This window comes from Vipera ursinii (assembly GCF_947247035.1).
Source record: "Vipera ursinii genome assembly, chromosome: 1".
NCBI classification, from domain to species: domain Eukaryota; kingdom Metazoa; phylum Chordata; class Lepidosauria; order Squamata; family Viperidae; genus Vipera; species Vipera ursinii.
Window position 1 is genome coordinate 198,366,808 of NC_139512.1, and position 26,633 is coordinate 198,393,440.

The 26,633-nt window shown below is 40.8% G+C and overlaps 2 protein-coding genes across 2 annotated transcripts in view; one reads left to right on the forward strand and one right to left on the reverse strand.

Moving 5' to 3' along the window:
• Positions 1–3,358: 3,358 nt before the first annotated feature.
• Positions 3,359–12,025, reverse strand: CNRIP1 (cannabinoid receptor interacting protein 1; the record flags this gene model as incomplete). The annotated part of the gene is made up of 3 exons (XM_083354120.1): positions 3,359–4,777; positions 8,896–9,040; positions 11,847–12,025. 3 exons carry the CDS (start codon positions 12,023–12,025, stop codon positions 4,613–4,615), a joined length of 489 nt encoding a protein of 162 aa, XP_083210246.1. The 3' UTR covers positions 3,359–4,612.
• A 10,096-nt stretch (positions 12,026–22,121) lies between these two features.
• The window catches only part of PLEK (pleckstrin), a 28,452-nt gene continuing 23,940 nt past the window's right edge, over positions 22,122–26,633 (forward strand). Inside the window, exon 1 of the mRNA XM_083369883.1 lies at positions 22,122–22,245. Coding sequence (XP_083226009.1) covers positions 22,186–22,245 — 60 coding nt within the window. The 5' untranslated portion in view covers positions 22,122–22,185. The remainder of the gene's footprint in view (positions 22,246–26,633) is intronic.

Sequence of the window (26,633 nt, forward strand, 5' to 3'; positions counted from 1 at the left end):
CAGGCTGGGCCACCAGATTTCAACTGTGATTATATTAGCATGACTCCAGTCGGGTTTTTGCAACTATGACCAGGGTAAGGGATGGGAAAACAACATCATAGCAAGCATACTATGTCTTCAAGATGATAATCTTTGCCTATTTCTATAGTTAGATTTCTGAAAGATTCCCCCCAAACTAATACTATTGGACTTATTTCATGGGAGGTTCTACATTATGATGGAATGCCAAGAAATCTACAGTTCTCTACTCACTTTACACACACACACACACACACCTTGACATCAGTGTTGAATTCCGGCAACTGCCCTCACCACTCTCTGTAGTTTCCTTGGAAAGACTTTCAAAGTGGTTTGCCTAGGGCTGAGAGTGAATGATTGGCTCACATTCATTCAGCTGCCTCTGTGTCTAAGGGGAGGTTAGAATTCACAACTCTCCTGTTCCAAACATGGGGCCTTAACCACAACACCAAACTGGCAATATATAACCTATACAATCTCTTCCTCTAGCCCAGAGGTCCCCAACCTTTGGGGTACCAGGGACCGGTTACATGGAGAGACGTTTTTCCACGGACCACAGGGGGCGTGGTTTTGTGTGCTGCCTGCATCCCGTGGATGGGGCTTTGCTTATTTGTGCAGACTGGTTGCTGGCATGCCGCAGCCTGGTACCGGTCCATGGACTGGGGGTTGGGCACCCCTGCTCTAGCCCATTCCTATTACCTATAGTAATTGCTTTAAAGAGCAACTGCTCTGGCACCTTCCAAAGCACCTCTTCCAAGCTGAATTGGAAACCATGCACACCTCTAACACATGGTACGAACTTGGAACACAATGTTTAGTTTAGTTCCATGTCACGCTGGAAACAAGCATGCAAAAAACCTGTTCAGATCCTCACTGCATTGATGAACACACACAGAAACCAAATTAGCTACAGTGGATGTGCTTCACAATGAACTCATTAATCCACTAGATGCTATGAAAGCATACAGCTTTCGATTGAGAGCCATGGTGAGCTGAAACATCCCTTTTTGCAATGGAAAGGTGTTAACGATGGAAATCGGTGTGGGATGTAGGATCTTGGCTGCCAAAATGTTCTCTGGATTAAGGAGCTATCTTTGACCCACATGACTCTGCACAGTCTTCCTCTTGAGTAAATCACAGGAATCATCATTTTGTGGTTTACCGCTGGGTCAAGTAGCTGGGAGTTGATGAAGGGATGATCTTTGCTCATAAGCATTAATGCAGCTTTTAAAAGAATCATAGGCTCGACCACACCTCACTTCTTAATCATTTTGGGTTCTTTTCCTGCCACCTTAAAATGATTATGGTCCTTCAGAACAGTGAGTTATACTGTATTTATTAATAGTCACCTTCTCCTTAGAAAAAGAACTTAAATGCATTTTTTAAAAGTTTTTGAAAATTATTACTTTATGTATTCAACAGCGAAAGGATGCTTGGAATATGGATTTCATAAAGTTTAACAATAGAGTAAGTTAAAACAACCTGGAATTATAATTTTAAATCTCCACAGAGAGTTTTGAGTTCATTAAAAAAATCACAATGGGGAAAATGGCGATGTTTTTTTTTCATGATAAGGGAATCTTGATGGTTGAACACTAGAGGGAGCTAGTGGAATAGGAATATGGAGCAAAAATCTATCATGCAAATTTGATCTGTCTGCCAAGCTTTTTAGCAAAATAGATACATTTCTTGATAAGATTGAGTGAGTTACAAGTTCAGCAGATGATTTTGAAATTATTTTTAAGGGGGACTTAAATGTAACAAGTAATGAGAAAGATATGGAAGAAGATATGGACCTAACAAATGGAACTGATGGATGACTTACTCAAAAAAATAGATGTACAAATATTGAACCAGGAAACTGATATACTTTTTTAAAAAAATATACGAAAGAGCTCTGTTAAAGTTTGGAAGGATTTTATTAAAAGTGAGAAACAAAAATGATCTAATTGGATTTACAAAAGAAATCTGCTAAGGTTCTGAAAAAAATGGTTTGAAACAGATGAACAGAAAACTAAATCTGGGACTCTTTTTGAAGGGGTTAAAAGATATTTTTTAAAACTCAGGGAGGCTGATTTATTTGACAAGGATTAAAAGAGTAAAATATTTACATCTGGTTGCCCTGACTGGCCTTTTGATGGCAAAGAACAACTGACAAAGAAGTTGGATTTGGGTTTTTTTAAAAATCAGTAGATGAGCTATGAGGTGAAAAGAGATTATGTTAACAGTGATAAGCTATTAAAATTGTGTTTACTTGCTTTTATATTTTTCAGTTTGTATTTTTGTAGCTTGTACTGGCTTCTATTCTTTTTATTTATAATAGAATTATTATAAATGAAAATCATTTTGAAAAAATTATAATATAGAAAGTCCTGAATTAGAAACAAGCAGAATATGTTTATCAATAGATGCAATACTTCAAATTTTTGGTAAAGCTCATTGAATACAATAAATACCCACATCAATCCAAAATTTCCAACTATTTCTTTATTCCCATAATATTTATCATTAATACATTATTCTCACAATTTTATTTTCATGTAAAGGGATGCAAGTGTTAATCCATTTCTATTTTTTTAAAAAAAGAATAAGTACAAAGTTGGAATAGCTACACAGATTATCTAGAATTGCTTTCCACAACCTGGAACCCAGCAGATATGTTGGACTGCAATTCCCTCTACCTGTGGTCCTCAACTTACGACCACAATCGAGCCCAAAATTTATGTTGCTAAGTGAGAAATTTAAGTGAGTTTTGCCCCATTTTATGACTTTTCTTGCTCATTTGTTAAGTGAATCACTTCAGTTGTAAATTAGTAACAAGGTTGTTAAGTGACTTTGCTTGTCAGAAGATTGCAAAAGGGGATCCCTGGACACTGCAACCATCATATCGATCATATCACCAATTCCCCTGAAGCAAATTAGCTTGGAAAAGCTGACCTAGGTATTTAAGTAATCAACATTTATCTCAAGACAAGCAACAGCAATCTACTTCCATACTGTTGCCAAAAATCTGTGATGGCTATGATGTCATTTAAAGGACTAAATTTCTCAGTATCATCTAGCCTTTATGTTCAACTTAGATGGGTAGGCCCTGCTTATGATTCTACTTACGAGTCTGATTCACACTGAGAAGCTGAGGTAGGACTTTCCAAATGCACCAATTCCAGCATTCTCTCCCTGCTTTTGCATGGCAAATTTTTGTTGCTTACTGTTTTGGTGTAAGTAAATCTTTATTCCAAGAATGCTAAATAACCGATAAGGAAGACAAAGGTTTCCAACTCATTTATTACAAAGATCAAAAGCTGCATCACTTTACAGATTGTTCTCATGAATGGCACAAATACACCAATATGCAAAATAGCATCAATGCAACTTCCTCTTATTAATCCAGTTATACTTTGTAAAAGAAGCAACGATTATTGGAAATTCATAAGAGATAAACAATGTGCTTCTCATTTGCCACAGATTTGTAAACAGATTTATATAGGGTATAGCACCAGATTCCAGAATCCTGCACAAGCTTATATACAAACAGCTTTCTTTTTTTACTTAGAGAGCATCCTGGTAGAATCATATTTGACCTGAAATATTTGAACGGCTACAGCTCAAATGTTACTTGTAGCAAATTAATTTCATTTTTCCTTAAAAAAAATCGCCTGACAGGTAATCTGAAAACTTGTGGGCTTTGATATGCAACATTAGAATATATTTAATTGTAGCCGATAGAATTAGTATGAGAAATATGACACAAAGAATTTAAAACCACTGATGTTTTGCATCGCTTCAAGAATCCCATCGCTGCTTTATGACTTGATAGGTGAAAAACTACTCAGGTTATGTAATGCTCAGCAATCCTACTCCTTCACTGTGAAAACTTAAGCAAAAAAATTTGAGCAGATATTGATTTGCTGCCACCTTATCAGATGCCCTGTCGCCCGAATTTAGCACTGTGCGCTGTAATCTGTACCAGGAAAATCTATGGTTTTTCAGAGGTTGGAGGGTGAGAACAACCAGAAGACGCAACCAGCATGGACTACGCTGGGGTTCCTAGTCCAGTAACTGAGGGCTTCCTCAGTTCTGGAAAAGCATCAGTGGAAAGGAGAAGGTATCCTGAATTTCAGAGCCCAGGGGCAGCAGTGAAGCTGCATTTCACGACACTTGCTAGCATGAATGAGAACCGGACTGAACACAAAAATAGAGAAACCGTCATTACCGTGTAGCAGATAACATTCTAAAACAATGATTTGGGGGGTGGGGGGGCGTCTTGCACACACAGTACATCTCAGGACGATTATGGAAAGGGAGCTTCTGGAGCCTAGCGAGTACTGCAATATCACTTTTTGCCCGTTCACCCCAGTGCAAGTGAGGGGCAATTCACGTTTAGGGAGGGAGCAGGAATCATCCCCCAGCAACACTGACTTCTTATGACCACCATTGCAAACCTACTCACTTGGTAGCAAATGTGTTGTGAGGTGGGGAAAGGGAGGAATCCGCTTTATTCCACACAAAAAAGAAACATCTATACCGAGGGCCTGAGTAAGGCTTTGCACTGGCTTGAAGATCGGTTATTTCACCGGGTAACGGTCCAGACACCTCAGAAGAAGGTCTCCTTATTGATCCACATGAGGCTGCGCGTCTCATTGGGTTTGCACTCATACTCGATGCAGCCGAAGCAGTTTCCCCACTGGCAGTGGTCTCGCTTGTGATAGTTGTAGAATTTGACTTGCCAGACTGTTTCAAAAGCGCCAATGTCGGTGACCTGAAGAGAAAGTACAAACTCATTTCATTGTTTCACTAGAGCAGTGTTTCCTCTTTATATACTGACAGGACCAACCAACCAACCTACCAATCCACGCAAGAGAGGTCACAAAACCCACAGCATTTTGCATAGCAAGGAATAAAGGTTTTTAGGAGCAAAGCCCCCCCCCCAAAATAGCCAGATATGTATGGGTGCAGTTGGTCCATGTCTGGGAAGAGGCGAAGTGTTTTACTGCCTAATAAACCTGCGTCAAACTGTAGCATAACCTCCAATGAACATTATGGTTTGGATCTAGATTTGCAAGAGATCTTTCCATCAGCAGAGGTTTTATTCGGAGCAACATTTCTCCTGAAAGGACAAGAACGAGGTGATCTTTGCTAACTCATTTTGTCCTATATCAAGCACGTTCCTCTCCTCTTCCCAAACATTTGGAGTGAGGGATCGTTCTATTTTACCCCATGAAGAGGGGAGGGGAAGGAGAAGTGGGAGGGGAGGGAGCTGAGACAAGGAGTGCAGAGAAAGTAGAAAAAAGAGAGAAACCACACAAGGAGTGGTACATAAAGAAAAAAAAGCAGTGAAGGAAAGTGTGGGGCAAAAGGAGATGATAGTTGGGAAATGTAATATATAAGAATGACCAAGAGAGAGAGGTTCAACAAAGGCTAACATGGCAAGAAATGGGCAAAGACGGAGTACCTTAGGGAACATCTGCTGCCGGCATCAAGCTCCCTGCGCCCTGTGCGTTCCCACAGAGAGGGCCTCCTCAGGGTGCCACCGATCAGAGAATGTCGATTGGTGGCCCCCAGGGGGAGATCCTTCTCTGTGGGCGCTCCGGAGCTGTGGAATCAGCTACCGGTAGAGCTCCGGATGGCGCCCGATCTTCGCTCCTTTCGTCGCGATCTCAAGACGTTTCTGTTTGTACAAGCCGGCCTAGCCTGATGGGGATTGGTGGGGTTTTTTATTTTTGGTGTCTTAATTTTATCTTGGGGTTTTAGAATTGTATTCCAATTGTTTTAACTTGGGCAATCATTTAATCTCTTTTTAATGTTTGTATTTAGTATTTTATTCTGCCCTGTGAACCGCCCTGAGTCCTCAGGGAGAAGGGCGGTATAGAAATATTATTAAATTAAATTAAATTAAAATGGTGGGGAATCCAATAGTGCATGGACCAAAAGGAGAACAAGCTATGATGGGTAGCAGGTTGCATCTTTCCCACTGCTGGAACAGAAGGCCACACTATTTTTACTCCTGCCATAAAGCATGATTGTCCAAATATATTGGAAGTCAAAGATTTTGAAAAGAACCCAACCCAACTGCAAAAAGCGTTTGGTCATGTTACTGATGACAGATAATCTTTGTCAGAGTTTCAGCCCAATGTTCATGGACTGACTTTTGCTCATCTGCATGTATTTCAATTTTTCCAGTGGAGTGATTCATTATAAAACTCCTTTCCATAATGACTTCTGAGTCTACTCAGAATCAGAAGCTTCTATGTCTTGTATATCGCATATGAGTATTTGCTTAATATTACTTAATAAAGTGCAAGCGATACAATGTATTTTGGGCCTTTAGTATTGTTTTTAAACTGTAATGATTAATTTAGTCAAAGGGAAAAGCTCTTAAATATATAGAATCATCGTATCAGCTGCACTTTGTGTATATTGTCTTAAGTTTGAATTTTAATTTGACCAAATCAAATGTAGCTTCTATCTGCAATCAATTTCCACCTTTAGTCTGGAACCTCATGCTTTTGAAAATGTAGCGCTGGCATTAGGTATGCTTTTCATTTGCAGAGTTGTAGCTTTCAAGAGTGTGTCAAAAGAGTAGAAAGATCCAAACCACAGGTAGATTTTAGCAGATGACATGGCAAAGATAGTATTGACCACTTAAGCTTAGTGAGAGAAGAATAGCCTTGTACCACCGAAGTTATTACAATTGTCTCTTCCACTACACCCATATGGAGATCTTATGAAGAGCTAAGCATCAGATTCCCATGTGAAACACACTGATCTCTAGCAATGGTTGTTAGAACTTTTGAAAGTTTACTTAAGTAAACTTAGGCTTACTTAGGTAAACTTAGGTTTATTGCTTAAAGTTACAGTAGACAAACTTTTGAGGCCAAGAGACACATTTAATATTTTTAAGGATACCCAAATTTGGAGCGGGGGGGGGGGGGGAAGTTTCACATCATACACATAAGCCAATCAGGGATTTAGAAGGGGTTCTGTTTTTTTTTAACTGCTTAGAGCAGGGGTGTCAAACTTGTCACGTCACGTGACGTGTCGCAACGTATTGTGACTTTTTTTTGCCATTGCCAGCAATGGGGTGGGCGCAGTTTTGCTATGATGCATCCGGCCCGCAGGCTGGCAGTTTGACACCCCTGGCTTAGAGTTTCCATATATTTGTGAATTCAAAATGGCGAGCAACTACGTCTTTTCAGAAATCATTGCTAGAGATTTCAAAAGCAAGAGGTGGGGGGGGGCAGGGAAATACATGTGACCCTAGAACCACAGGCTGCCCACTCTTGTCATCTTCACTTTGATGAAGATGATGTAATAACAAAGAAAGGATTACTAATTATTTTGGGATGTTAGGCATAGATGAGCATCTTATGGACACTCTGACAAATAGTAAAATAGGCAAAAAACACATCAATTTACCAGGAAGGTAAGTTGGGAAAGGTTATTCCAGGCCATTTCTGGCCATCCATTCTGCTGTCCTCCCTAGCTTCCCTTTTTTGCTGAGCTGGCCAGCATTCTCCCAAACACAGTCCTGCAGCCCCCCCCCCCACTTCTAAGAACACCTATCAAACCTATGTGAAGCCCAGAGGCATTCTTGAGAATAGAGGATATTAGAGGATTGTGCTTTGCTATGGAAGTCCATTTCCCCTGCATATTTTTAATATAAAAGACTATAAATGAATAAAATCTCAGATGAAGTGGAAGACACACTGGGAGATAGTTGCAGGAATATTACTGCTTATAAATGCTTACATGATGGTAATGTCAAAACTTATTTAGAAAATTCTACAAACTTTCTTCAGAGGACAATTTTATCTGATTTAATGATCCGTGGCAGAACAATGTATAAAATAGGGAAGTAACCTGACATAGACTTCTACTCTTAAATTACGAACATTTTGCAAATCTAAATATAACATACCAGGGATGAACAATTTTTTCCCCAAGCTGAATACTGTCACACATTCTAAAAATGTAGATTGGTCCAGGAAAAACTATAGATGGGGCTACTGACAAGAAAGAAATTCTTTCCTTTGGGGTAAATCTAAATTTTTTGAGATTGCATGCAGCGAGGGTCCATCAGATGGTGCATCTTTGCTTTGCACCAAGATGTGGGATGCCGAACTTCCCTCTCCTCAATTCAAGTAGGCAAAAGGAATTTTTCAAGTCAGACATGACTACATCCAGCTGATTATAACCAGTGCTTTTTCTGTAAAAAAAAAAAAAGGGGGGGTGCCAGAACTCACACACATCATACAACCCGCCTTGCCTACCCTACAAGGTTCCATCCAAAAAAGGTGCCGGAACTCCGTTCTGAGCGTTCTATGAGAAAAAAAGCCCTGATTATAACTCTTCCAAGCTAATGACCTCTCTTCTTGCCTCATTCGCCATTTCAATTTTTGAGATTCCAATAAAGGACATACTCTGAGGTTACGGGCTTGGCAAAGTAAAGGTGAGTTATAGTTATAGCTGCAAGCTCCACAAATGCTTATAAAGCTAAAGTTCATTGTAAGAAGAAATCAGAGAGGACATCATCTCCGATAAATAAAGGTTGTGCATTCTGGGGAGAAACCTCGTTCTTTCAACTAGCAAGTAAGAGTCAGAACAATCTTAGGATCAGGAAGCAAACTGCATTGTCGTTAGGGGTTTCCTTTCTGTAACAGCTGACCACAAAATTAGTTTGCTTCTTTTGGAAGCAGGGAAAAAGACAAATACAAAAATCTGAAACGGTGCATACAGCCTAAGCACAGCTCATTATCATAAAAATGAATCTGATCAAAACTATTTCACGTATCATGGAGTTTACTGTGTTTACCCTTCTTTTTACTAGCTTCATTTATTTTTAAGCCTCCTCCTCCTCCTCTCAGAGATATACACTACCTGTAGGTTTACTTGTATAGGTTGTCTTTCCCCACTTTTGGTGTGAGGAACTCCTTCTGTGTCATAGATGCCAGTGTAAGTAACAAGTTGTGGTTCTCTTGCTGTCTCTTCAAGGGGCACATTTACTCCACCTATTCCCATTGTCCTGAAACAGAAGTTGGCAATCTTAACACATGTTAGCACTTAATGATCCCATTGTTGTGAGATGAGAAAAAAAAATCTGAACTGTGATAATGGTTTTCTATCCCTGTGGTCTATCCACTGCCTTCTCCCATGCAATAAGGATTGATGCCTTTGCTATTGTCACTAAAGTGATCATCTGCCTCCAGAATCTTCTACCATTGGAAGTCATAAATACCAGGTTAGGAATAGATCACCAGGGAGAAAATCTGTGAGTATGGACACTAGGAATCAAAAATTACTTATGGCACATAATCAGTTAAACTTTGATGGTGCATAACCTCTTAAATAATCTGTCACTCAAAATGAAATATTGAGGAAACATGTGGAAAATGGGTATGTACTGCCATGGAAAGAAGGGCCAGGAAGGAAAAACAATGCTTTAAAAGTTAAAAATTGTCTTTATTTCTCTTGACTAAAAATTCCACCATCCTTTAAAATAACATTAATCTAAATTAAGTCAAGTGAAATAAGGAGGATAGGATGCTCAAAGAAGATTGTGAAGACTTAGAAATATTGGACGTTGATTGCTCAGAAGGCAGAGAAATGCAAGATACACCCAAACTCTTAGATAGCTTAATTAGGAGGATGTGAATCACCCAGCTCCAACCATTTAAAGATTCAATAAAGAGGAAGCGCGTGCACAGCTGTCCATCAAATTGCTAAATTATAAGCTAAAAGCGTCCAATCTGATCCAAAACATCAAATCAATTCAGCAACTGAATCTGAAGATGTTATTTGATAGAAGTTGCCTGAATTGGCACTGAATCATTTATATCAAATGATTGTGCATTGCCCTATTATTACAAAGCAAGATGCCCCTGTGTGCTCAGATCCCAGGTCCCAATTTTCTTAGCTTTACCTGGAAACATTCTGCATGTAAAGCATGCCTACACTTCCAGGCTACCTCCCTTTACCTGTTGCGCTTCTCTTCCCCTAGGATTGGCAAGCAACCTTGTGACCGCCAAACAGCAGCCTTTCCCAGTTCGACGATCGGTTGCAAAGGAACACGGGGATTTTTAGCTAAAACATCTGGAGGACACCTCCCCTCGTCCGCCCCCCCCCCATGCTCCTAAACAGGAGCCTTGGGAAACTGGGCCACTTTTACCCTATTCCAAACTCTAGTATTGATATATGATCCATCCTTTTTAACACAAGCCATAAACTTACTGATCTCAAGAGGCTGAAGAGATACTACAGGGCGACCGCCTCTTCCTTTAAAATAACAGAAGTGGGCTACGGATTGAAACTTGGTTACGTCCCTTGTTTCGAATCTTGCAGAAATGTCTAAGATTTCTGCTTACTTGAAAGATCATTCACGGGAAAGATATATTTCCGTTTGGAGGAGATGGATAGACTATATTCAGAACAAATATGGGACTGAGTCTTCGGAGAAGGGCGGGATATAAATGGAATTAAACTAAATAAATAGATAAATACATAAAAAGTTCCATTTAGCTTATGAGTAGATTTTAGAGGGATATTGTTATTGGTACTTTGTATGTAGTTATGTTAAAGGGGAGTTAAAGCACATTATGAATTTGGTTAATTGTATATTATGCATAATTCTTATTTAGGTAAAGGTAAAGGTAAAGGTTCCCCCGCACATCCGTGCTAGTCGTTTCCAACTCTAGGGGCCGGTGCTCATCTCCGTTTCAAAGCCGAAGAGACAGCGCTTGTCCGAGCACATCTCCGTGGTCATGTGGCCGGCATGACTGGATGCCAAAGGCACACGGAACGCTGTTACCTTCCCACCGTAGTGGTCCCTATTTTTCTACTTGCATTTTTACATGCTTTCGAACTGCTAGGTTGGCAGAAGCTGGGACGAGTAACAGGCGCTCACTCTGTTATGCGGCACTCGGGATTCGAACCGCCAAACTGCCGACCTTCTGATTGACAAGCTCAGCGTCCTAACCCACTGAGCCACCACTGATTATTATAACTATAATCCTGTATTTAGCTCTGAGAAGTGGGGGGGTTTGGGGTGGGGGGGGGATTTGGGGACATATTGTCAAATCTTGTTTTTGTAAAACTCTTTAATAAAAAAAGAAAGAAAGAAAGAAAGAAACTTGGTTACGTCCCCAACGTAAAGCCGCACACACCAGAGAAGAGGCTGGGTGAGCCCTTATGTAACCAGAGTTGGCAAGCTTTCGCCAATTAGCCGTCTTGCCCGCTTTCCGCTCCGGCTTGCCACCGTTTCTGCCGGGCTGTTTCTGGCCGCGGGCTCTTTTTATTTTCTCGTCCCCGGCCTAAAGCTCTCTCTCCGGTAACTGCAGACTAGGCCTCGGTCCCCTTGCCTTTCCCTCCTCGCCTATGCTATTGTACGGTAGGGCAGGAGGAGGACGTTCCTCCGAGCCTTACCGCTCTCCGAGAAGCCTGGATGGGCGTGCTCGATCTGCCGCACCGCGGCTGCTTGCCGGGCTGTTTCGTGAAGGGCCGGGCGGGGAGGAGGGGAAGGAGGGAGCGAGGCATTCTCTGAAACCGGCTAACCCAGGGGTCTTCAAACTTGGCCCTTTTATGACTTGCGGACTTCAACTCCCAGAATTCCTCAGCCAGCGTACGCTGGCTGAGGAATTCTGGGAGTTGAAGTCCACAAGTCATAAAAGGGCCAAGTTTGAAGACCCCTGGGCTAACCCGAAGCTGCAATTCCCACCAAGGGGGAAATGGAAGCGGCCGCCCATCCCGGTCGCCGGGATTATAAATCTCGGCGCTCTTAACAGAATCAGGGGCGGGCGGACCGGGAGGCAGCCGAGGAGGGATGCGCAACTTACGTGGCGTGGATGGTGCCCGGCTTCAGGGCCAGCTCGACCTTGTACTTGGCCCCGGTCAGCAATTTGATGGTGCGGTTCTGGCCGAACCTCTGGCCGTCCACCTTGAAGTACACGGGGCCGTCGTTGGGTTGGATCTTGAGGGAGACCTTGATCCGGACCAAGGGGGGCACTTCGGCCATGGTGGCTTGGCGGGCGCGGCTGGGAGGAACTCGGAGAAGAGGAGGGGCCGCGCTCAGCCCCCCGCTAGATGACGATCGCGGCCCGGGAAGCACCCGCGCCAATCCGGAATCGAGCACACCGGGCCCATCTGGGCCTGGCCGGGTTTCTAGCCGCCCAAGCGAATCCGGTTCGGCCTCTGCTTCCTCCGCTCGCCCAATCCACGGGACGGCGGAGGGAGGGGCTCGAACCCGAACAGCTGGAGCGCGGGATCAGGTGGGAGGAAAAAAACAAACAGCTGGGAAATGGGCGGGGAGCCTTGATTCGAATTGACTCGGTGGAAGCGAGAGCTTCAGCCCCCCTGGCCCGTCGCCGTGGTTTATAATCCGTCCGCTGAGGGCGAAAGTGACCGGGGAGGGGGGTAGCCCCTGCCTCGAAGATGCGAGCCTAGGCGGCCCCTCTGCTCGTTTAGACCCTTTGCCTTTTGCACTGCGTTGGGCTGGTCCTGCAAATGAAGTTGGGGGGTGGAGAAGGAGAAGAGGCTGCTTCTGTTTCTCCATACCGTCTCCTCCCTCTGTCTACTAGCTGATGGGGAAGCAGGGCTGAGCTTGCTGAGCCTTGAACTTCTGGCGCTCTGGAAGAATATGCAAAATATAAGATGGCGTGGGCAGAGAGTTTTGTCCTCCGAGCTTGCTGGTTGGGTCCCTGGACGTTTCGTTACCGAACTAGGTAACATCTTCAGCCGGATTTTTGAGTGAAGTGTCTTGTTCGTTTAAATAGGTAGGTCCAGGAGTGGTCGGTTCACTTCACCCCAAAAACCCTGCTGAAGATGTTACCTTATTTTGGTAACAAAACGTCCGGGAGCCGAGCATTAAGCTCCGACGGGCAAAGATCTGCCCAAATCTACAACCCGAGCTACGAATATTTTCTACAATGTCTAATAAGATGGCTTGTTTTCCATCATCGCCAGCCTTCTTCAATCTGGCGCCCTGCCGATGACTTAGGGCAGGGGTCTTCAAAACTTGGCCCTTTTATGACTTGTGGACTTCAACTCCCAGAATTCCTCAGCCAGCGTGCCTGGCTGAGGAATTCTGGGAGTTGAAGTCCACAAGTCATAAAAGGGCCAAGTTTGAAGACCCCTGCCTTAGGGGGTCTTGTTTTGTAAGTCATAATCTGAAGTCCACTGACATTCTTTTTTGGGGTCATATTTTATTGATTTTCTAATTTTACATTTAAGTATTTAAAAAGCAATGTGGCGGCTAGGTCAGGAGTAGGCAACCTCGGCTCTTTTATGACTCGTGGAATGCCGACTCAGGAATTCTGGGAGTTGAAGTCCACAAGTCATAAGAGGGCCAAGTTTGAAGACCCCTGCCTTAGGGTTGTTTGTGCTTGTGGTTCCCAACTGGCCTTCTCCAAGGAAACCTATAGGGGACGCTGCTGGTACTGGATGGCTAAGGATGATGGAAAGGGAGTGAGATTCAAACTGCTTCTGGGCTGGTCAAAGTCAAAATGGGGGGGGGGGGAAGGCAACTGAGCAGGTACAGAGCGTTGCTCATGTTTTTCTGGGAAGCTCCCTCAAGGGTCCGTCCTCTCTGTTCAGCTACCCAAAGAAGGTGAGCAAGAGAGTGAAGAAAGAAGTAGGAGCAGTTTGTCAGAAAGGATTAAGTAAAGAAAATCTGACCAATTAACCCCTTTCCAAGTCTATCATCCTAAAGTGAAGATGATTACAGATCATAGATATATCATTGGAACTCCTTTATACAATATAGGTGGTTTTTAATAACAAACACAGCGTGGTTTAGGCCATTTATTCATTCTTGATCGTGTCCTCTCCTTTAAACATTCAAACAAGGGCAGCAAACTTTTATAAAGTTTATAGCTTCAGCTGCTGCAGAACGCCGGTGTGCGAGCAACTTTGGGTGCCCCAAGGATGGCGCATGTAACACGCCTTGGATGTGTGACTTTCCTTGGGTGTCAGTTTGATTTCAAGTCCAACTCAAGGTGCTGATTATCACATTTAAAGCCCTGCACGACATGGGGTCAGGTTACCTGAGGAGCCTATCGCATCACCACATCCCACCCGGTCAGGCAGGGAAGGTACATTACAGACTCTGTCAATTAAAGAATTTCAACTGGCAGGGTCAAGGAAGAGAACCTTCTCTGCTGTTGCCCCTGCGCACTGGAATACAGTATCCTCCCCTCAGAGGTTAAGGGAGCCGTCGTTCTCCTGGCTTTTCAAAAGAGTTTGAAGACCTGGTTCTGCCAACTCGCATGGGGCTTGCAGACCGGCACACAATTCTGGTAGTGATTAGCTCCCTGAGGCCCCTTCTCCTCCCTTTTAACTTAGAATCATATGGCTGGAAGGGACCTCGGAGAGGTCTTCTAGTAGTCCAACCTATTCTTGGTTTTTTACCTGTCTCCTTTTATCAATGTATTGCATTTTTATATGATTTTTATGTTTCAGTGCTCTTAACTGTACACCAGCCAGAGCCATCCTGAGAGTGAGGTGGATGTTATCTACATTAGATAGATAGATAGATAGATAGATAGATAGATAGATAGATAGATAGATAGATCGATCGATCGATCAGGGGTGTCAAACTCAATTTCATTGAGGGCCACAACAGCATTGTGGTTGCCCTCAAGGGGCCGGGTGGGTATGGCCTGGGTGGGTGTGGCCAGGGTGGGCATGGCTAGAGTGCGTATGGCCTACTGGGTGGGCGTGGCCAGCTCTACATGGTTCGCATCAAGGGTGCCTATGGGGGCCTGGGCAGGAGTGGGACAGATCTGAGGGTCTCTGGCAGAAGGAGGGTCTCTGGGCCAGGGCCAAGGCAGTGGGGGCCGTTCCCTCACTGTTTCCAGGATGGATTCACGGGCCGCATGAAACCACTTCATGGGCCAGATCTGGCCCCCGGGCCTTGTGTTTGACATGTCTGCATTAGATAGATAGATAGATAGATAGATAGATAGATAGATAGATAGATAGATAGATAGATAGATAGATACACACAGAGAGAGATAGATAGATAGATAGATAGATAGATAGATAGATAGATACACAGATAAACAAACAGACAAACAAAATGGGGAAAAGCTTTTCAACTGGAGGGCTACATTTTTTTAATCAATAAGCTTCTTGGTTCACATGCTTTTAGTGAATGAGAATGGATAGCCTTTCATATTCTTGGTGCACACACTAAATCCTCCCATAGCTTTCTCAACCAAATTACTTTCTATGGGGGGCAGAGGGAGAGGGACAGAGAGAATATTTTTTCCCCAAAGCAATAAAACTTGGGAAAAGTTATATTTCAATGACATCAGTGGACGTTTTCGAGAAAACCCCAACTGCACGATTGGAAACCCAATTCCTGCATATATCATTAAATTTGAATTGAAGAGAGCATGTTGTTTTCTCAGTAACCACGTAGACATGGCTTTTAATTGCTTTCTTTGATTTTCTGGTTGTCCCTCATCCATGAAAGTGTTAACCAAAACAGTCCAAGGTCGGCTAGTGGTTCTAAATATGGCCTGCCAACTTCAAGATTCTTCTCTGCAGAGTATGTAAAAGATGCTGCAATATTTATGGTTTCAAGATCCGGACAAAATCAGTATGGTGTGAATTCCATTGCAGTATAAGAAAAGTGTATGTATACTTGGTGAGAAAGAGAAGCAAGTTCTTTAAAGTCAGATTACATTCATATAGAATTGTGCAATCCACACTTACAAAAAATGCCTATTATAAATGTACATTTCCCACTTAATAGATTATTCTGTTAGTCTAGCCAGCTCCTTTTAGAAAACAAGAGAGAACTAGGCTGTTTCCTTTTGATTTCCTACTAGTGATAGTAATACTATACAATATATTTAAAATTGAGATATAATTAAAGGTAAAGGTAAAGTTTCCCCCGCACATACGTGCTAGTCGTTTCCGACTCTAGGGGCCGGTATTCATCTCCGTTTCATAGCCGAAGAGCCAACGCTTGTCCGAGGACGTCTCCGTGGTCATGTGGCCGGCATGACTAGCACGGAATGCTGTTACCTTCCCACCGCAGTGGTCCCTATTTGTCTACTTGCATTTTTACGTGCTTTCGAACTGCTAGGTTGGCAGAAGCTGGGACGAGTAACAGGCGCTCACTCTGCTACGCGGCACTCGGGATTCGACCCGCCAAACTGCCGACCTTCCGATCGACAAGTTCAGTGTCCTAACCCACTGAGCCACTGCGTCCCTTCGAGATATAATTAGAATATGAGTAAGAAAAACAACAACCATCTATGCCTTTTTGATGTTGAGATCCAAATCAAGTGAACTTCCTAGCACTGTTTTCACCTGGGTCTGATTGCAACTGATTACTATTTCTATCATAAAAAGAACAGTGATGGCGAATAGATACACAATGTTACATATGTTGCAGAGTGGGGGAGGTCCTGCTTTAAATATGGCTTCGCTTGACGGCTTTCCCAATATTCTCTTTTAACTAAGTTCATTATATATATCATTATATATATATTGGAGCCTTGGTGGAGCAGTGGGCTAATGCCTCCTTAGGTAACACCAGCTGCCTGCAATTAGTGCAGGTTCGCATCCCACCAGGCTCAAGGTTGACTCAGCCTTCCATCCTTCCGAGGTAGGTAAAATGAGGACCCAGATTGTTGGGGGCAATTAAGCTGACTTTGTAATAATGCCGCTTGGAGTGTGTGTGAAAGCCCTAATAAGCAGGCATATACATAGAATGAAGGCTACTGCTAAGCTTGTAAGCCGCCCTGGGTCTTCGGAGAAGGGCGGGATATAAATGGAATTAAAATAAAAATAAAAAATCCAAAGGTCAAACTATAGCATCTGTTACTGATTGTTTCTGTTTATATTTTGACTTTAAAAAATAGTGGGTAAAAAGGTATATATAGAGGCATATAAGTATCAGGAAACTTGATTTTATGGGCAAATAGGCAAATAAACCTGCTTAGAAGTAACTTATTTGTGTAGAGGAATTAGGCAAACAAAAAGAAAATTGGCATAATGTTTCTATTTGCTCTGTTATTACAACATTGCAAGATCTGGTTAGGAGATCTTGTGGTGTCATAATAACAGAGTAAATATACATATCATTAGATTAGTCATGGTTAACAAGTGAAATTAATAATTAACAAAATACTTAGTGAAAAATGCATGAGCTAGCAAGAAAACTAGATTTTTATTGCATGGTGAACTGGGCAGGACTGGTGATCTTTGTAAAAATTAGGTAACTATATTGGCTTTGCTAGTATTCACTTGTAATATTTAACAAAAAGCTAAGGTATGACCTAGATGAGCTGCACTATTGTCAGAAAATCAAATTATTGGTCTCATTTTTATTTATTTATAAAAATTTATTGGCTGCCCATCTTACCACAAGGTAACTTTTTTGACTAACGTACTTTTGAAATGTACTTTCAGCACCACCGGTGTGGATAGTTACCAGGGAAATGATATTTGCCTTCTACTTTCAAAAGGTTACTCAGATTAATGCCTTGGTAAAACATTCAGATAATGTTAATTCATTCGAAGTCCTGTTAGCTTCAGCTTTGCAATCAAACTGGGTGTGTGTGTGTCTTTATTTTTATTTAAAAAAACTTGTTTAAAAAGTGCTACTTTAAGCCTTTATACAATGAATCTGTGCTGATATCAACAAGGGGTTCCATTACAGTTACTTATAAGTGAAATAAAATCTTCAGTTCTGAATGTCTGGGTAAAAGAGCCTTGGTGGAGCAGTGGGCTAATGCCTCCTTAAGTAACACCAGCTGCCTGCAATTATTGCAGGTTCGCATCCCACCAGGCTCAAGGTTGACTCAGCCTTCCATCCTTCCGAGGTAGGTAAAATGAGGACCCAGATTGTTGGGGGCAATTAAGCTGACTTTGTAATAATGCCGCTTGGGGTGTGTGTGAAAGCCCTAATAAGCAGGCATATACATAGAACGAAGGCTACTGCTAAGCACATTGGTTTGTGCTTCTTAGATTGTAAGCCACCCTGAGTCTTCAGAGAAGGGCGGGATATAAATGGGATTAAAAAAAATGAGAAACTGTATGTAAGGTTAAATGACTAAATTTGTATAATCTGGCAAAACATAATTGGAAAACAAATGTATGAGAAAATAGCAATGACGTCATTAAGCTATATGTTTTGCTCAACTTAGTAGCAAAACACTTTGTAATAATTAATGAAATGAATGTATGTATATCCACACTTTATACCTTTGTAAATGCAGAATCCACATTGGTAATTCTGCAATAAATTATTCACTGATACATTAATATCTGCACTCTCTTCCAGATTTATATATGCTTTTTAAATATCACTGATCAAAATTAAAAATGTAAAAATATTTTTCCATAAATGGTCACATGTAAAAATATAAAATATGGGATTGTTGTTTGAATGATATGCCTCTTGATATGAACTGAGACATTGTTCAGTTGAAGCATCCTGGAGCAATCAACTCTGTTGGATCCTTTTAAGTCAGGTTTCAGGTCTAGACATAAAAACAGAAATTGATACAGACACAGCATTGGTTGTGCTCATGAATGACCTCTGGCTGGAGTGGGATGCAGCTGGTGCATCCATCTTTGCTCTTCTTGACATCTCAGTAGCTTTCAGTACCATCAACCATGGTATCTTTTGGGGCCAACTTAAGGAGTTGAGGTTGGGTGACATCATACTGTGCGGATTTACATCCTTTCTTTCTTTGAAGCCAGCCCCAATCAGTGTTGACAGCTGACAGTCTCTGTTTTGTGGGGTGCCACAAGGCTTGGTGCTTTCTCACTTGTTTTTAAAATCTACATGAAATGGTTGATCAATCATCACCATGGGGGAAGTATCATCAGTAATGCTGTAAGCTGCCCAGAGTCACCTTGTGGCAAGATGGGTGGCAAACAAATTTAGTAAATAAAAAAAATAAAATGACAGAAGAACAGAGTTGAAAGGGACCTTGGAGGTCTTCTAGTTCAACCTTTTGCACAAGCAGGAAACCCTATAACATTTCAGACAAATGGCTGTCCAATCTCTTCTTAAAAACTTCCAGCATTGGAGTATTCACAACTTCTGGAGGCAGGTTGTTCCACTGATTAATTGTTCTAATTGTCAGGAAATTTCTCCTTAGTTCCAGGTTGCTTCTCTCCTTGATTAGTTTCTGTCCATTCCTTCTTCTCCTGCCTTCTGGTGCTTTGGAAAATAGGTTGATCCGTCTTCCTTGTGGCAGCCCCTCAGATATTGGTATAAATAAATATTCAGATTCTACCCAGCTATATTTCTGTTCCAGGTGAAGTGAATGATGCTTTGTATGTTCTCATCACTTGCAGTTTGATCACTTTCTCAATATCCTTTCCTAAAGAGGTTGGAGATATGACAATATCTATTTAAAAGTATTGGACAGCCTCTTGAGGAGGGACTGCACCACTGCTTCCTTCAAGGCAGAACATACCATCCTTCAAAGAAGCTGACACTACAATATGGACCCAATCACAGGTCACCCCTCCCAGTCTTCTTTCACAATCCAGGAGTAGACAAGTTCCTATTTGATTAAAAGTAAAATAGTAGGAACTGGTGTTGGTTACAGAGGTGGAGAGAGAGAGAGAGAGAGAGAGAGAGAGAGAGAGAGAGAGAGAGAGAGAGAGAGAGAGAGAGAGAGAGAGAGAGAGAGAGAGAGAGAGAGAGAATATAATCATTGCTATTATATTATCAAGTTGCAAAAATGCTATGCAAAGTTTTGGTTTCTCCAGAGTTCTGCATTAGATTAGGTCAGGGGTAGGCAACCTCGGCTCTTTTATGATTCATGGACTTCAACGCTCAGAATTGCTGACTCAGGAATTCTGGAAGTCCATGAGTCATAAAAGAGCCGAGGTTGCCTACCCCTGGATTAGGTTATATAGCAGACAAAATAAGAGACAAATGAGAAAACCTCATTGGACTCAGTGGCATCCAAATCCTTACCCAATCCCATGTGTGTCATCTAGGCTGAAGAACAGTTCTGGAGAATATGAAATTTGCACATTATTTTGTGGTTAGGGTTTATCTCACGAAAACTGTAGCTTTAACCATTTTTCTTCCAGAGAATTTAGCTCCCATTGCTTCGAGGAGGCTACATTATATAAAACAAAATCTTATTTTCAGAACCAGAAGAGGGCGCTTTTGTTATTAATGTAAGACTTCACTGACCTGTAAGCATAGAATTATAAATCTTTAGCTTTTGCCAGAGCTTTGTAGCCATTTATTTTGTTTTGTAAAATAACAGAAGAGTTATTTCATATTTATTTATTTATTTCCAATCTCTTTCTTCTACACCCTTCTTTTATTGTGATAATATATTTTTTTCTAAAAGAAAATGTTACCCTTATTGTCATATTTTCTTTCAGGGAGAATGGGAATAGTTTTTAGACTTAGCGCATTCCCCTCAATTGAGAATCTTATATAGATTATGTACGTACACTTCTCTTAACACTGGACTGACAATTTTCTTCAGACTGGAACTGTTTCATTATTTTTCCATAGGATTCATTCCAGGATGGGTTGTTTTTTCCCCCCAAGTGATATTTCCCTCCATTCACAGAAAGATTTGAAATATAGAAACAGGTCTTGCAAAAGGATTGGGAGACAAGCAATCCTTCTCCATCACCCCATACACATAATTTGATCCCTTACAGCTCTTCAGGAATAAAAAGAGCTATTGGGGCCGGGGGGGGGGGGGGGAGGAAAGGAAGAATGGACAGAATTGATCTCTCGCCCGTTCCTTCAACAGAAGCAGTTCATGAAGAGGTTCGAATCTAGGGGCCTTTCTCCATTTGCAACCAAAGCACCACAAAATTGAGCTGTCCTTTTTTTGTTTGGCTGTGTTTCTGGCAAAGCTTTAAGGTATCCTTAGCTGTAATGCTACCAACTACAGGAATCTTTCCTCTGCCTATTCCAACATCCCCCCAGAAGGGAATTCAATATGAGTAAGATCTGTAAAGCTTTGTCACTCATTACCATGGAAGGAAAACAGAGGGCTAATAAGTTCATGAAAGAGAATAAGTTGAGACAGATGAACAATGGGTACAGCAAATTTCATTCTTGCATAATTCTGAGATGATCAGATAGCACTTGAGTTCAGCAGTGGGAAAGCTTCTTGCTCATAATGTGTAGTCATGATCTGAAAACATCATATCTTAATGAAGGGAACACCCCTGTAGGCATTGCGGATTTCTCCTCTCCTGAGGATTGTTAGAGAAGGGAGGCAACATTTATATCAGGCATTTATGGGGTTTCAAGCTTCTCTCCTACGTTATAGTGTCAAGATCCTTAATCACGATCCTTAATTAATTAACAAAATTTCCACTCTGTTTCTCTTTGATCTGAGTGCTTTGAATTTTAATGAAAGATAAATTTGTTGTCTATCCCTATCATTCAAAATGGATTACATCAAATGATCAAAAAGTTATTTAAATAATAAAATCAGAATCAGAGCAACATCAATAGCTCAATTTTTTTAAAAAAAAACAGACATCAAAACGGCTAACAAGAAAGATGTTCAACCTTTTGAAAACTTAAGACAGAAGCATCTGTAATAATAATAATAATAATAATAATAATAATAATAATAATAATAATAATAATAATAATAATAATAATAATAATATAATAATAATAATAATAATAATAATAATAATAATAATAATAATAATAATAATAAATTCCAAGAAGGCAGCACCAATTTTCTCCAGAAAAGAAAATGTGGGAAATGATACTGAGATGAAGAAATAAAAATCATTCCCATTAATAAGAGCCCCAAATAATGGATTAAATAATCTTCATCTGGATCTGATTTAATCTTCATCTGGATCTGATTCAACAAGAGCAAAGTGCCACATTTATTTTGCTTTATTTATCATGATAGTGGGTTTTTTGATCACTGAGAAAAGCTAAATGAATATCTCAGGTTGGTAACTGTTGAGCTGTCCTCTCGTTTAATGCAAAGATGTCTCCAGGTTCATGTTACTTATGTCTTCTTAAAAAAGAAAAACGTTCTTAAGCTTTACATTGGCTTCTACACGTCTTTCTTCCGGAAGGGGAAGTGAGCATGCTTTCATGTGATTAACAATCAGAGGAACTTGTGAAAGTGACAACTATATAAATGCAGCTTACAATACTAATCTTGACCAAAGAAGAACAGTGCAAAGATGGAACAAGGACCTGAACGAGAACCCAGACGGATAAGGGAGGGCTATCTAGTGAAGAAGGTATGTGAGAATTATATGGAATTACATTCTTATGGAGCTACAGCAGTGTCTCTGTATTTATAATATACATACATGCAGTGCTTTTTTTGTAAAAGAAAAAGGTGCCAGAACTCACACATGTCATACAACCCGGCTTGCCTATCCTACAAGGTTCCATCCAAAAAAGGTGCCGGAACTCCATTCTGAGCGTTCTGTGAGAAAAAAAGCCCTGCATACATGTATTATAATATATAGATATAGATATGTATGTATAATACACTTTTTCTTTAACTGTGTCTGATTCTTGGAGACCGTCTGGACTAATCCCTGTAGTTTTCTTGGCAAGATTTTTCAGAAATGATTTGCCATTGCTTTATCTCTGCAATATTTTAGAGACTGGTGTCCTTCAGATCTGTTAGCATACTGTATAATACCCATTTTTTCTCAGTACTAAGACTGGGGAATGACAGAAATGTAAATTGGTACCTATTTTCTTTGAGAATGTGATACCTGTGATTTGGCCATATTTTTAACCTGATAAATGTACCACCAGTAATATTAAATCTCCCAAGATTTAGTGTTATCATCCCTTTGTCTGGCTGATTGATTGAATGTTGCCTACCAACTCAATACTGACACTCCCTGAAAAGACCTCTGCAAGCATGGCTTTTTCTCTCTCCACGATTGTGGGTGTGTTACTGTGCTCATCCTCACCTGATCCTGAATGATACAAAGTGAAGGGATACTGAATTACAGAAGGCTAAAGGAGCATTTAATATTTAATCCATCAGAAGGACAATGTAATTTTCCTTGCCTAATAAGAATTAGCCTTGATGGCCAATTCTCTAGGTTAGCCAATGACCAAAACTATACTCTGTGTACGCTGCAACAAAACTTTCTAATCATCCAGTCTGTGGTGGGATTTTAACTGATAACTTGTATTTTAATAAATAATTTTTTTATCTATTTAAGCAATAGTGGGATTTAATGCAGTATAGGTCACACTGGAAAACTGTCTTTTAAAGCATGACATTCAAATTATTAGAATTAAAAATTTAATTGGAAAAAATTAAATTAGATTAAATTAGGTTAAGACAACTTTAAGCTGCAAGTGCTCAGACTTACGGTATGTAAAATCTGGATAAAAGCTGTCTTAATATTGAAAGCGGTATGTTTGGGTTTGGCTTGCTGTGTTGTATAAAGTTCACCATTTTGACTTGTGAACCAGAATGTGGCTGAGTGTAGTGCAAAAATCTAGCTCTTTACGGCGCAGTCAATAAAGCATGGTTAGCAAAAATCCTGCCACTGAATTCTTCTTGACTAGGGCTTCAAAGAGAGAAACTGAAATCCTGGTTAGGCATGAAATTTATCACGTGATTAGCAACCTGTTTGAGGTTCCGCCCACCCCTCCCTGTTATTCAGTACCAGCTTCAGTATATCATGAAAACAGATCTCACTGTAAGTAAGATTGCTTTCCTTCTCAGTTGCTGCCACTTTGAAAGTCAGCCTCTTCCTGTGTTATCTTAAGTATTTTGGAAAATAACACGCCTCCTCTCTGATCAGCACTCCCCACTTCTAACGTTATTTGCATGATTTGCGTGGTAGAATTTCTACAGAGAATGTGATTATTGGGCAAAAGGCCCATTAAACTTTCTCTTTTTTGCCTACTGTGATTTTTTGGTAACAGTTGCTTGCCTCTTTTCACCAGCCTGGTATGTGTACTATATATGAAATGGGTTCTGTTATCAGTACATTTATCTGTTATCAGAAGAAAAGGCTTGGCTTATCAGTAAAGTTATCCCTTGGGTAATGGCAGCTTCTGATGTTTTTTTTTTTTTGGTCCCTAGTGCAAAGAGGTTATGCAGATGTCACCCTTCATGGTTCCATCATTGCTGCAATGTGATACTAATTAAAGTAAAGGGGAACAAGTTTTTCTTTCATTTTTCTTTTTTTTTATTTTTTTTTAATCCCATTTATATCCCGCCCTTCTCCGAAGACTCAGGGCGGCTTACAATTTAAAGCATCTGCTTATTAGGACTTTTGCCCCCCCAAGCGGCATTATTACAAGGTCAGCTTATTGCCCCCAACAATCTGGGTCCTCATTTTACCTACCTCGGAAGGATGGAAGGCTGAGTCAACCTTGAGCCTGGTGGGACTCGAACCTGCACTAATTGCAGGCAGCTGGTGTTACTTAAGGAGGCATTAGCCCACTGCTCCACCAAGATCCCCCTATAGATCCATAGAAACTCTGTAACGTGGAAAAACTGGAGCAAAGTTGAGCTCACTAAAAGTTATTTCTAGCCCATTTACATTGGAGGTTAAAGATTTAGGGGAAACAAGAAAAGGGAACTTTTGCAGTATCTTGGGCAAGGATGGGAAGCAAACTACCTCCAACGTGGGCAGAAACTGAAAGAAGCCTAACAAGATTTGAAAAAGAGAGCTGAGCTTCTAAATGTGAGTGGGAAAACACCGGGTGTGGAAAGTTCATTGACTTAATGGACCATCATATGATTAACCACACACTAATAACCAAGAATGTAGCAACCCAGGATAACGTTGCTGCACAAAGAGGGTAAGTGGGCTTAGATAAGAAGACGACTTCAAAACCTGGGCAGAGTTTATACGTTTACAATGGACTGGGAGTGGCTAGAGAATTATTATTTTTTTATCTTTTGCTGCATTCAAGAAGTGGCATGACTTAAGTCAACTTGCCTTCAACTAATGGGTTGGATAATTTAAAGAAGAAAATCAGGGCTGTGTTCATCTAATCTAATCTATCTACATCTTAATCATAAGTGTTCAATCATAGTATTCAATCAACTTGAATGGCTAAATTTGTACAAGATATTGCTCCATTAACTACCCACTGGATCTACACTCAGCTAAAATAGAATTGTGGTTTGTGGATCACTGGGACTTGCAGGAACCTAGCCCTGCCTGAGAGATAATTAGCAAAGCTCCAGAGTCAGGAAATGCTAAGACCACAAAAACCAACTAAATGGAATATGGCCTCCGGTGTACAGATAAGATATTTCAGTTAAAGGAATTGTAAGAGGAGTGACAAAAATAGAATCCGAAGCACTGACCTAATATTGTTCTTTGGTGGTTTGTTTTGCATTCCTTTTCTCCATTTCCTAGAAATGTGAAGTTTTAGGGGGGGAAAAACCATGTGATCAATGGATGTTTTTTCCTGCACGTTTCAGTTTTCTTCTTATCCTCCTTCCCAAACTTTCACTTCCTTAATGCTGTGTCAGTATGGGAGAAAATCCTCAGATGATTGTTAAACATAGACCATTTGAGGGGCTGTTTTCCCATACTGACGTAGTGTTGAGGATATAAACAGACATGGATATAAAACAGTAAGCAACTTAAAAAAAAGTGCTTCATAAAACATAGTCATAGAAACTGTGTCAACAGTAGTAGCATATTAAAACAAAAATTTATACAAAGGATTGACTTTTTTTTAAAAAAAAAGGGGGGGTCTGCAAGAATCCCATTTTGTAGTTTTCATTTAGAAGCAAGGAAGAACTTAAAAATGAATTGAGCCGAGCATGAAAAAAAATTGGTTCTCATTGAAATTGGCACAATTCTGCCAATCCTTCATTCAAACTGCTGCATTTGGCTCAGCTGAAATGGAGTGCCTTCGAGGGCAGCTATAAAGAGCGCAGTACATTGCCATGGTAATTCAGCCAGAAAAGGAGCAGTAGTGTAATTCCAGGCATATGGATGCTGAAACCAGATGTTAACGGAATTTAGATAAGTGCGTTTAGGACTGCGTTATGGAAAAGCTTTATTCAGTTGTGCATGCAGGCTGTAATGTGCTTAACTCCCCAGCACAGTATACAGTATGTGGTAAGATTTTGGGTTCTGAGAGGTGGTTTAAGCTGGGGAAATTACATCTTTGTAACAGAAATGAGAAAAGGAGAAGTAAAACTTTAGGGAAGTGACATGGATGCTACTTCTTCATTTTTTAGTGTTCCTTGCCCAGCACCCATAAAAATAATGCCATTCCTGTGGCAAGAATTTCTCCCTTGGCTTTGATCTTTGTTTCAGGGAAAGAACTGATTTCAGTTTCAGATGAGTTAGTGAAATCTATAGGATTCAGGCTATCTAATTTTTTTTTCAGCCTGTCAAGGAAAATGCAATACAGTTGCATGGGTTCAAGTTACTCACCAAGAAAACCTTATACATAATGTGGTGAGAGATTTTGTTTGAAATTTGTTGTATTTTGAGAAACACAGATCCTGCTTGATCTTGCAAAAGAAGCTATGTAAATTATATAACTGAACAGTAACAATTTTGGACTAGGCATTTTTGACTGTTTTCAGATGTCTTTCACAATGAGGATGCTATGAATTGAGACTGGGCATCACTCATTCTTTCTGGTTAAGTTGACTGTCAGCCAGTTA